Source organism: Podarcis melisellensis (genome assembly GCF_964234715.1).
Source record: "Podarcis melisellensis genome assembly, chromosome: 7".
In the NCBI taxonomy this organism is placed as follows: Eukaryota; Metazoa; Chordata; class Lepidosauria; order Squamata; family Lacertidae; genus Podarcis; species Podarcis melisellensis.
The window spans coordinates 79,855,756-79,868,686 of NC_138539.1; the positions used below are offsets into that span (position 1 = coordinate 79,855,756).

Here is a 12,931-nt window from a genome sequence, read left to right on the forward strand (position 1 = left end):
CTTCCATCTAGGAAGATCTTAAGGCCAGACCTGTTTAACTGCCTTCTAACCATTATGCAGAACACAAGTATATCTTGTGGACTAGAAACTTCAGTAATTAAAAAAAACCCCTGATGTTTACATTCCTAGAAATGTTGGACTCCATAAACCGCATGCTGCTTGCAGCTATATGAGATCATGCACAGGACACAGGAGGCGTAAAGATCATTGCAAAACAACAACAACCCTGTATTGGTCTGTAACGAATGTTAATAGCTTGCCAACTTGCTCTGAAACAAATGTTAACATGGCCTAACTAGATATTTGTTGCAAGGAATAAGCGCTTTTTATTTTTTAAAAATAAAACCCATAAAGTTCAGTAGATTTTTATTTTTATTTTTTCCGGTCTTTGGCTTATTGCCAAAGAGAATTTCCTCCTTGTCCCTGTGATCTGGGGCAGGGGTATTGAATAACGTGAAGATAAGTTAATTTGTGCCTGCACAGACTTGCCCACGCTTGAGAGGCAACCTAATTATTCTTGCTTGATTTTGGAAAGGTTCATTAAACCTTACCACGAACAAGATATCTCGGGGCAGCTGCTGTTGTATCTGACACCTTCCTGGATTTCTGAAAGCCTTCAGTTCATCTTTATGGTTTCATGCTTCCTGTGGTGACGGAAGGACACACAGTTCTGTATCCCCATGTCCACTCTGCCGTACAATGTCATAAATGTTTGGTTGCTCCTCTCACTCCTCTTTCTGTAATGCGAACACCAGCCACCAGCGCTTGTCAACATTTGGCCTATTAGCAGTGCCATTCCTCAGCATGTTTACTCAGAGGTCGGCCCCATTGAGTTCAATGAGACTTACTCTCATTAAGAGTAAACCAAGAGCACAGTCCATTGGGAAGCAACGGCATTGAAATCAATGGGAACAGAGCAGCCCTGAATTCTTGGGCTGCCTCCATACATTTTAGTAGTGTTTGTACAGGAGAGAAAGCCCGGGAATTGTACTCTGAAGATCAGTCTCCTCTCTTTCCTTATTTCTAGAAAGGAATTGGGCTTCCCACAATTTACTTCAGTGTAAGTTCAACCACAGAGCCTCGGGCTTGCCGATCAGAAGGGCGGCGGTTCGAATCCCTGCGACGGGGTGAGCTCCTGTTGCTTGGTCCCTGCTCCTGCCAACCTGGCAGTTCAAAAGCACATCAAAGTGCAAGTAGATAAACAGGTACCACTCCGGCGGGAAGGTAAATGGTGTTTCTGTGCGCTGCTCTGGTTCGCCAGAAGCGGCTTAGTCATGCTGGCCACATGACCTGGAAGCTGTATGCCGGCTCTAAGCTGTATTATTATTGGTTTGGATAGGTTTACCAGCAGGCTTCAGCCAAGTAAGCTTAGATCTCGTATTCAGAGACAGTACACATCTAATTCCCAGATGATGGAGGCAAGACAGGACTGCTTAGTCTCTGTTTGGAGACAGGAATGTTGGACCAGATGGAGCCAGATCTAGTATTTATTTTTCGGTTCTTATCGCCATCTCCTGATATTTGGCAGTTTTAGGCCTCGTGGTCTGAATGAGGAAAAAGGAACACAGAAGAGAAAATAAATGAATAAAGAGAAGCATTGGAGACACACACCTGCTCATTTCTTGCCGGAGATTTAAACAAGAATTGAGGAGGAACTTGGGAGACTGGTGAGATACTAGTCCATGGCCTGTCATCCTTTCAAGTCACCTCATGAATGGAGGAGAGGGGGAGGGCACAACATGCAAACCCATTTTTAAGAAGCAACTGGCCACCAGTAAGCCAAATGGGGTGACCCCGTGCCAAATAAAAACACATTCACTTACTATTCAGTGCAAGCAAATGTACCCTTGTTTATTTCGTTGACTGCTGCTCTAGGATCACATCTTAAGCCTAGATTTAGTTGATGCAGAAGGAAACATGCAATCTCTTGTCCGAACAAGGTTCAGAGGTGTGGTGTTGCTGTTGTTGTTGTTTTTTTAAAAAAAGATTGTTAATCTGTTTACATAACGTATTCAGGAGTGGGGAGTCAAACGAACATTTTACTGAGATCGCAAACCGGTGTATCACTTCAGATTGCGTATGGGGGCTCATATGTTTGAAGGACTTGCGATTAGAAATGAGTAAATCCCTACACCGGACAGAACATTGGGGCCAATGGTTCCACCATATTCTGTCTCTGACAAACTCGCTTCCTACATGGCATGCAGTGAGGTGTGTTTTTGTACGGAGGAGCATTTAGTCATGTTAATCGCCATGCGCAGCCTGAAACGGTACAGCCCAGACACAAGTTTTCCACCTCAGTAAGAAACTAGGCCTAATGGATCATTCACAGATTGCCAATCTTATACCTGCTCTTCCTTCAAGGAAATTTGAGCAGAATCCTGCTTTGCTTCAACCTGACCCATTTGACTGAATTGCCTCTGTACTGTGTGCCTAGAGAACATAAGAAGAGTGGAGAAAGAAAATATCCCTCTGGGGATAGCAGCCTTGTCCTCCATGAATTTGCCTAATCCTCTTTCAAAGACATTGAAGTTGTTGGCCACCAATGCCTCTTGAGAGAGCAAATTCCATCGTTTCAGAACACACTCTATTTTATATAGTGGCATTCCTATCTTCCTTGACCCTTGGCCATGCTGGCTGAACCTAATGGGGGGTCCTGCAATTTCTAGAGAGCCAGAAATCCCTCACCCCAGCTTTACATGATGATATGAATGTGAAGGGACGCAGGTGGCGCTGTGGTCTAAACCACTGAGCCTCTTGGGCTTGCCAATCAGAAGGTAGGCAGTTCAAATCCCCGCGACGGAGTGAGCTCCCGTTGCTCGGTCCCCGCTCCTGCTCACCTAGCAGTTCGAAAGCATGTCAAAGTGCAAGTAGATAAATAGGTACCACTCCGGCGGGAAGGTAAACTGCGTTTCCGTGTACTGCTCTGGTTCACCAGAAGCGGCTTAGTTATGCTGGCCACATGACCCGGAAGCTGTCTGCGGACAAATGCCAGCTCCCTCGGCTTATAGTGTGAGATGAGTGCCGCAACCCCAGAGTAGTTCACAACTGGACCTAACAGTACCTTTACCTTATGAATGTGAAGTAGCCTGAGGTTGATGTGAGCTTCAGGAGACTATTGGTTATCCAAGGATAGCTGATCACGTAAACATCATATGAGGTTCTATGACTCTGTTGTCTCCTTGCAAAGAAAGAGGAGATTTATTTAGGAAAAACTTTTGCCCATTAGCGATAGCATGCGTAACAAATAAGCTACTGGAAACAAAACAAAAAAATGACACTCAAACATTGAGATAGAGATTATTAGAAGCCGTTAATTCATGATGAATATTCATCTGGAATTGTGTGAACTTTATTTGGTTTGCACCCATAAATGCTTTGCTTATACTTTTATATACTGTTGGTTTCTAACAGATAAAGTTATTTTAGCTTTTAGGTAATGAACGTAACTCATGGGTGCAAATATAAACAGAGGTTAGGTGTTATTCATGTTGCATTAAGCTAAAATATTGTGTTAGAAGGGTTCCAGTTACAGTTTTAATCCCAGGAGTGTAGCTCATGCAAGGGCTTTCTGTCTAGGAAAATGTGTGATACCTACATGCAGACTGTAGCATACACGAGTTGTGCAGCCCTTTTTTTAACTGCCTTGGGAAGCCACGATTGCCTATGACTCCCCAGAGTTTGTGTCACTTGCACACACAAAAATGTTCACACATTATTTTAATAGGGGAAAGTAGTTGACACATGAAGTAGCCCTTAGTTTTCAGGTGTAAAAAGCCACTGAATTGCTTTGACCGCGGTACAGTGAGCTCACGCACATTTAACTTGTGCTCATTCAGCTTTACACACTTGGCAAAAAAATTAAAATTAAAAGGGAGGCAGAAAGGGAAGCGGGCACCCGGAAGAAAAGACTTTGGCAATCCCACTCGCTGTTGCACCTAACGTGTTTTGACCATACACAATTTAGGTGTGATCCCTGGAACGTAACCCCTGCGGAGGTTGAGGACTTCCTGTGCTTGAAAGACACATCATGTACATTCTGGAAGAATAGCTATGTTAGGCCCAGTTCATACATTTCCTGGGCCAATGACTCCCTTCACAAGGAGGGTGTGATCTCCCTTTGCCATACACCTAATGTAAAACGTCAAGTCTAAGTTGTGAAAACTGTGTGCGTGTATGCCTGATCTTTTTTTGGGGGGTGAGGAGACATAATCTGAATTGGGCCTCCATATGGACCATCAACATCATGAATTATATTACTTGTGTTCTAGAGGCATACCTAGGCACCCTTGGCATGGAGCTATACCAGCATATGTACATGCACCTGTTCCTTGTGCCCTTGGCAGTTACTGGCTCTCTCTTGTCTTCCTTCGCGATTCTTGAGTGCTACTGTGCTTCTTGCGCTCTTGGCGGGAGCCAATCCCTAGATGCGCCCCTGGTGATGCTAAGCCAACCTGCTGCCAGTCAGTATAAGGCCACTTTCTAAGTTCCCAAAACATTTGTTGTGGCATGGTCTAAAACCTTACTTCATCAAATGATGATGATTAATTTGATTACTTATCCACCGTTCACCGTAACATCCTAGGGTGGGTTGCAGTGATTTTAACAATACAATACAGTGGTACCTCTAGATGCGAACGGGATCCGTTCCGGAGCCCCGTTCACATATAAAAGCAAATGTAACCAGTGACAGCACGTCTCCGCACACGCGTGTCGCTTTTCGCCGCTTCTGCGCATGCGCGTGACGTCATTTTGAGCATTGCGCATGCGCAAGCAGCGAAACCCAGAAGTAACGCGCTCCATTACTTCCGGGTTGCCGTGGTGCGCAACTCAAACGCGCTCATCCCAAAGCACATTCAACCCAAGATATGACTGTATTTAAAAACGGTTTAAAACATCACAGTCACACAGCTAGGGTGCATTCTAAAAAATAAATATCTCTCACGTAAATATAGTTTTTCTTTCCCCCCCCCATTGTCTATTATTGTTTTGAGTTGAGCTTCTCAAGACATGCCGACACGCTGTTTAATGTGTAATTTTAACTGATAAATGTTTTTGCTTTCAGATAACCACCCTCATTAACCATAAGGATAAGCCAAAGAAGTCAGACAAGACTTTGAGAGCGGTCCAGCAAGTGGGCCAAGCCGTAAAACTGGCTGTTGGGAGATTTGTCATGGTCGGCGAAGCTATAGCCAATGAAAACCAAGAGTTGAAAGAGGAAATGAAGGTTGCCTGCACTGAAGCAAAGCAAGCAGGTAAGTGGGTATTTTTAGAGCATCAGAAGCTTGCCATCATCTCTGCTCTGAGAACCCCAGAAAATGCTTCTTTCTTCCAGCTGCTAAAGATAGCTTGAGAGGTGGTGATTAAAGCCATTGGGTGTTGATTTGGCCGGCAAGGAAGAGTTGCAGTTTATAATCTTTTTAGTATTTGGAGCAGTGCTCATATCTACTGGGATTTCTTCTAGCTAGGATGTCTACTTTTTTGCTGAAATTGTACTAACTCCTTCTGTTGATTACTGGCATATAGCAAGTTGGGTAAAGTGAAGCATTAACCTGGAGAAATTGTGGAGTGACCCAGCTCCTCAGGGATAATCCTTACGTGATTATGTAAAATAGAGACTGTGGTAATGATTGCGTTGGCTGGAAGGACGTCCCAGGTGTCTAGGCACCTAAATTGGGGGTGACTGCATCTTGTACTCTTTAAATGATGATGTAGAAAGGTGGCCAGTCAGAGAGTGAAGCACTAGAGAATGAAAAAGTTTGCCCACCCCCACCCCCCAAAAAAATCTTGCCCCAGCGGTGTGGCTATAAAATGATCACTTGAGACCTCTGCTCACAAAACAGCCTTGCAATAAACACCCCTTCTGATGATTAAAAAGATAGAAATTGAACATTTTGTGATATTATTATTATTATTATTGTTATTATTATTATTATTATTATTTTGAATTGATTAGTCACTTGATCTTGCCCAGGGCAACCCAAAGCAACTTACAACCAAACAAATAAGCAGACAAAGAGAAAGCTCCACATAGATCAATTAAAACCAAGAGGAAAAAGAAATACATTTAAAACATCCTGCCCACTTCTAAAAGCCCACAGATTACAAGGCCAAGGCCTGGTTATAGAGGAAAGCTTTTGCCTGGCATGCTTCCAGGACCTGAGAAAATAATGGAGGAACCCTGCTTTTATACTTTAAAACAATAGAAAAAGAAGGAGGCATTATTGAGCCTCACTTCATCAATAATGAAAACAGAACGGCACCTTATTCTTCCAAACAGCCCAGGGATTTTCAAACTGATGCAGAATGAAACTTTGCAAAAGAACTAGCTGCTCAGTTCCAGAGCTTTAAAATAGAATTGATGGAAACTGGGAAACAACTAGTTCAGCTCGTAAGAAGAATTATTTATTTATTTTTTATTTTTTTACAAACAGGCACTTGGGACTGAAGATATTGCAAAAGTGGTGTTAGAAGTAGAGTTGGTACCTGACAGTACTGTCAAAAAATTGAAAAGAGAGAAGCAAGTAATAAAATACCAACTGTGGGAGGCAGAAAACCTAGTCTTCATCATGATGAAAGATGAAAATGAATGATGGGTTGAATTAGAAAACAGAGAAATATCCAGTCTCCCAATATACACGCTTGCATTGTGGAAGCAAAAACTAAGAACACTTCCAATGACTTAAGAGGATCCATCTATCCCCTAGTATAAGTGTGGAGAATGAGAAAAGAAAAAAAATGTCGCCGCTTGTTTCACCTTTTAAACCCCTTGCTTTTCACACAGTTCCCCCGCCCCCAATCCAAACAGGCATTGTGAATATGTGCTTCTGGAAAACAAGGGGTTGTACAGTCTGTGAGACTATACTGCGGTATCTGAATAGGAATACAAAGACAGATTTCAGGGGGGCTCTCTGTGATAGCTTAATTATCATCATTCGAGCATTAGAGTGATTTGGGAGTGGGCTGGGAATAATAGGGGATGAGGAGATTTGCATTTCCTTCGCCAGTTATTTGTCCCTAGACCTTTAGCGCTGTTGATTTAAGATGGCGTACACTCCTCAATACAGCCGTACCTTGGTTTTCGAACAGCCTAGTTCCTGAATGTTTTGGTTCCTGAATGATCAAAACGCAGAAGTGACTGTTCTAGTTTTCGAACGTTCTTTTGGAAGCCGAATGTCTGGCGACTTCCAATTGGCTGCAGGAGCTTTCCACGGCTTCCAATTGGCTGCAGGAGCTTCCTGCAGCCAATCAGAAGCCACGCTTTGGAAGTAAAACACTTTGGAAGTTTAACAGACTTCCAGAATGGATTCCATTTGACTTCCAAGCTACGACTGTACTCAAAATCGCTCTGAATCTGCTTTAATTGCTGTACTTTGCTTAATTTGTAGGTGAGACGATAGCACAGCTTACAGATGTGGCTACCATGGACCACCCAGAATCTGATGGCCAGATAACAATTTTCACGGACAAAACAGGAGTGGTAAAAGCTGCAAGATTGTTGCTTTCTTCAGTGACTAAAGTGTTGGTGTTGGCCGACAGAATAGTTATTAAGCAAATTATAACTTCTAGAAACAAGGTATTCAAGGTTTTCTGAATACGGGCACTTCATGCTTGCGTGACTGAACGAGTTGAGTAAGAATGAGGCTTTGTATAGGACTGATAGCATTCTTTAAAATGCAGTTGAATTCAATGGGAGCTAGCTAAATAAATTGGACCCAGATGTACAGACGGTGACCGTTTTGCGCAGGGGTTCCATTCCTCGTGTGTCAGCAAAGTGGACTTTATGCCTGTATTTACGGTAACTCAGATTGTATCAATTATGTATTAGCTGTTTTTTGAGTAATAATACCCCCCATTTAATATGTAACTGCTACACAGCAAACCACAGAATTGGATTTCTTGGTGCTACAATGGGAATAAATGAACATAAATGACCAGATAGGTTGGTAGTTGAGCTACATTTTGGAATCAAAAAGTGAAAAGAGACTTGCAATAGGAATAACTGACTTGAGTTGGGTAGCCAAATAACATAAGAAAAGAATTATTGCGTCTAAAATGCAAAACTAAATGTTTCAGAGAAATTTTTTTCTCTCTTTACCAGTGATGTTATAGGTATGTCATTGATAGCTTTCTTAAATTTGTTTGGTAGGTCCTTGTAACAATGGAACAGCTAGAGAGAGTGAGTAGTTTTCAGGAATTTGTGCAAATATTCAGTCAGTTTGGAAATGAAATGGTGGAGTTTGCCCATCTAACTGGAGACCGACAAAATGTAAGTATTGCAAGAAAGCCTGCTGCCCTGTGCTTTAAAAAAAAGCAAATAAATGAAGTGTATTTAAGCAAAGTACTGTGTTTCCCCCCTGCCTGCTTCCATAGGAGAGGAACAGTCATCTGTTCTGCCACATTAAAAACTCACACTTGCTATTTAGTGGCTGTATTTGAATATCCATTTCTCAGCATATGAGCTTTATGTACCTACACACAGCTGTTTCACTGCTCCCTTTATGCTGGAGGGACAACAAGCCAGGAAACTGCAGTCAACCATGGCTTCCTGTTAGGTCCAAGCTGCCAGCATGCCCCTAAGCCATTAACCATAGTTTGCTGGGCCAGATGTAATGAGAAGCTATAGTTGGCTGCAGCTTCCTGGCTTGCTTTCCCACTCGCCTGAAGGGAGGAGCGAAGCAGCAGTGTACGGGTGCAGGTAGTTCATCCATACCTTAGCTTACTAGGCGAAGATTTCATCATCTGAACACGGCCATTTGTACCCCGCCCATCTGGCTGGGTTTCCCCAGCCACTCTGGGCGGCTTCCAACAAAGATTAAAAATACATTAAAATGTCACAGATTAAAAACTTCCCTGAACAGGGCTGCCATCAGATGTCTTCTAAACGTTAGGTAGTTGTTTATCTCTTTGACATCTGATGGGAGGGCGTTCCACAGGGCAGGCTCCACTACCGAGAAGGCCCTCTGCCTGGTTCCCTGTAGCTTTACTTTTCGCAATGAGGGAACCGACAGAAGGCCCTCGGCGCTGGATAGAACGATGGGGGTGGAGACGCTCCTTCAAGTATACTGGGCCGAGGCCATTTAGGGCTTTAAAGGTCAACACCTACACTTTGAATTGTGCTCAGAAACGTACTGAGAGCCAATGTAGGTCTTTCAAGACCGGTGTTATGTGGTCTTGGTGGCCGCCCCAAGTCACCAGTCTAGCTGCCGCAGTGTAGGCTACTTTGCACAGCTGGGCAACTTATTGGGTATCTTAAGGCATAAAGCTCTTTAGGAACATTGAGATTTCATTTGGCTGTCCTTGGCTGAGAGCTAAATGCAGTCTTCACTAACTGGTGCCCTCCATCTGGGGCTGATGGGGGTTGCAGTTCAAAATATTTGGTGGGCTCCATGTTGGTGAAGCCTGCTAAATGGAACTGTCAGGTTCATAGGCAGTATACCTCTGAATGGCAGGTGGCTGAGACAAATAGTTGGGGAAGGTAGTTTCTGCTTCCGTGTCCTGCATTCATATATCCTAGAGGCATCTGGCTTGATATTTTTAGAAACAGGATGTGGCCTGGATGGACCTTTGATATGATCTAGCAAGGGGGTTCATACATTCCTACAACCATTTTTGGCAAGGGATATCTGTATATGAAGTGGACTTCTTTAGAATGAGACAAGCTGGTGAACGAGCCTTGAAATGGAACGAGAGGTGTGAATCACCCGATCAAATAGACATGAATGAAAACAGCTCCAGCGTACTCTAGGCGACCTTAATAAGGAAATCAAACTATTTGTGCTCCAATTACGGAGGGTGACTTTACATAATCAAAGACCCATGTGGGTTTGTTTCCATTATCTGGATTCCATATTTGTCTTTGATTGCTGGTAATAGATCCCACGTGGATTGCTAGTTCACAATAAACAGTGGAAGCCGCAACTTGGCAGGATTCCTGTATCACAGTATCGGCCTAGCAGCCATTTCCTTCAGCCTCGCTGCCTCTTGATCAGCTTCCCTACTACAGTGGTACCTCGGGTTACATACGCTTCAGGTTACATACGCTTCAGGTTACAGACTCCGCTAACCCAGAAATAGTGCTTCAGGTTAAGAACTTTGCTTCAGGATGAGAACAGAAATCATGCTCCGGCGGCAGCAGGAGGCCCCATTAGCTAAAGTGGTGCTTCAGGTTAAGAAGAGTTTCAGGTTAAGTACGGACCTCCGGAACGAATTAAGTACTTAACCTGAGGTACCACTGTACTTTTATTCACTACCCTCAAACCCCACAGCATATAGCTTCTCCTGACCCCAAGGTTTGTGGATTTTGTTCTGTCTCTTTATGATTTCCCCCTTCTTGTGTCTTTTCCTTGCCCCATTTTCTGCAAGACACTTGCTCCTTCCTTTGGGTCAAGGGCAGCCCATCTTGTTTTTGCCACCTGAGGCAAAACCAGAAGGTTGCCTCCACCCCACCCCCACAGCCTTGCTTAAACAGGGTCATGTGGCTGTGGTTGCTTCCGGAGAGATCCCATGGAATGCAAAACAAGGCAGACAAATATGTGATGTTTTATATATTTCCTCCGTGAAAGAACATTTGTGATTCAACGGAGATTGCGCATTTCATGGTAGCTTGGCGATTTATATGGCAAAGGCACACATGCTCAAACTGATACAGCTTCAAAGACAAGACAGTTGAACTGCATCAGTCAGTAAATCTTAAAACAGTGAAGACCCAGAAGTCCAAAGGTGTCTTTAACATGTTTGCCTTATTACAGCACATTTTACATTTTGAGTCGTTTGGATTTTATTTATCAGTAGAGTCTATCGTATTATAGGAGGACGTTTCAAGTACAGTGGTACCTCAGGTTAAGTACTTAATTCATTCCGTAGGTCTGTTCTTAACCTGAAACTGTTCTTAACCTGAAGCACCACTTTAGCTAATGGGGCCTCCTGCTGCCGCCGCGCCGCCGGAGCACGATTTCTGTTCTCATCCTGAAGCAAAGTTCTTAACCCGAGGTACCATTTCTGGGTTAGCGGAGTCTGTAACCTGAAGCGTATGTAATCCAAGGTACCACTGTATTACCTTAATCTATCAAATGCTTTCAGGTGTCAGAGATATGGGATCTATCTCAGATGAGTTAATTCACAGAGTTAAGCTAGTCTAACAGTTATCCTCTCTCCACAGATAGCCGAGGAAACTAGTTCTGTGAGAGGGCTGGAGATCTCTAGTACAGGATTAACGCTTCATCAAACTACAGTTCTCAGGGTGCTGGGCTGGAGAGCCACAACAGTTAATCTGTACTAAAAACTATGTAGGTTGGTGGTGTAGATATATCTGAAGCCTGCAAACAGATAATAAGAGTTCAGCCATAATGTTTAATTCCACCCGAATTTTACAGAAAAGCTGTCCAAATACCTCGTCATTAGATAAGGAAGTAGCTAAGCTCTTTGACTGGCTATCCACCAAGAGTGTTGTCGTTTTCTTTCCTTAGGATCTGAAAGACGAAAAGAAAAAGGCCAAGATGGCAGCTGCAAGGGCTATTCTCGAGAAATGTACCATGATGCTTCTCACTGCTTCCAAGGTAACTCCTTTACTCATGTGACATTAGCAGAGCAAAGATTTTGGGAGCCTCTTTGCTGCAGCAGAGAAGAAATTGACTGAAGCAACACCAGCCAACGCATAGGGAGGCTAGAGGGCTTTCCAAAAGGCAGTGTTGACAAATGCAATGGCAGACTAGTTGGTGGGATTGATAAGCAGCCTTGACTATTTTGCTTGAGGGAAGGAAGCAGAGGATAGAGAGATTCTTCCCTGCAGCAGAAGCTGATTTAGGGCGGTGCCTCTGGTTCCCCTGTACCGGGAGCTGAGCCGGGGCAGAGGGCGCAGGGTGCCACAAATCTTGAAGGTGTAGTGTACGCGCAGAATTGGAGGCGAGAGGCCGGAAGGCGCAGAATTTTGGCCTTGCGCAGGGCGCTGCTGAAATTTGAAAGGCCAAAGTCTGCCCCTGCCTGCAGACTGCACAGAGACGCCTGGATAATACCTGAAGGAGCGTCTCCACCCCCATTGTTCTGCCTGGACGCTGAGGTCCAGCGCCGAGGGCCTTCTGGCGGTTCCTTCATTGTGAGAAGCAAAGCTACAGGGAACCAGGAAGAGGGCCTTCTCAGTAGTGGCGCCCGCCCTATGGAACGCCCTCCCATCAGATGTCAAAGCGATAAACAACTACCTGACATTCAGAAGACATCTTAAGGCAGCCCTGTTCAGGGAAGTTTTTAATGTGTGACATTTTAGTGTATTTTTGGTCTCTGTGGAAGCCGCCCAGAGTGGCTGGGGAAACACAGCCAGATGGGCGGGGTACAAATAATAAATTATTATTATTATTATTTATTATTATTTTCAACCTTTGTTTCCAAGACCTGTTTAAGACATCCTGACTGCGAATCAGCACGTGTAAACAAAGGAGCCGTGTTCCACAGGATGAGACTAGCTTTGGAGCAGGTAATAGAGATTGTAACGGACTCTCGACCCAGTGGAGAGAATGAACCAGGCCCAGTGAGCATCTATACTGGCATCAAGGAATTCAAGGTAAGGACAAAACAGTGTGTGGGGGGGTTTAAGTTTTGGTTTTGAGAGTGTGGATTAAATTCCTAGGTGGAGACACATGAGCAGAAAACCACCTTCTGTATACTTGGATTGAAGGGCGATAGAAGTTTCCTTTCCTCCAAGGGAAAACAGGAGGCACTCTTTCATGGAACCACAGTGGTACTAAGGGCCCTTTATATATTAAGGAACTCTGCGTGTAGAACTAAAATGAATGCTGTTCAGTTTCAAATACCAGATAACTGGCAGTAGGTGCCAGAGTTTTGTCTGCCTTTCGTGCAGTAAAATTCAAAAAAATTAACCCAAGAACACTAGTGAGTATTTAAGGTCCCCAACCCCAATCTGCGGGTTGCCATCTGA

General features: G+C 43.9%; 1 protein-coding gene across 4 annotated transcripts in view; it reads left to right on the forward strand.

Annotated features, from left to right (window-relative positions):
• Positions 1–12,931, forward strand: part of CTNNAL1 (catenin alpha like 1) — a 75,484-nt gene that overhangs the window by 32,956 nt on the left and 29,597 nt on the right. For all 4 annotated transcript variants that reach the window (XM_081920038.1, XM_081920037.1, XM_081920035.1 and 1 more), the window contains 5 exons: positions 5,066–5,255; positions 7,389–7,576; positions 8,150–8,269; positions 11,469–11,558; positions 12,386–12,556. In XM_081920038.1, coding sequence (XP_081776164.1) covers positions 5,174–5,255; positions 7,389–7,576; positions 8,150–8,269; positions 11,469–11,558; positions 12,386–12,556 — 651 coding nt within the window. In that variant the 5' untranslated portion in view covers positions 5,066–5,173. The remainder of the gene's footprint in view (positions 1–5,065; positions 5,256–7,388; positions 7,577–8,149; positions 8,270–11,468; positions 11,559–12,385; positions 12,557–12,931) is intronic.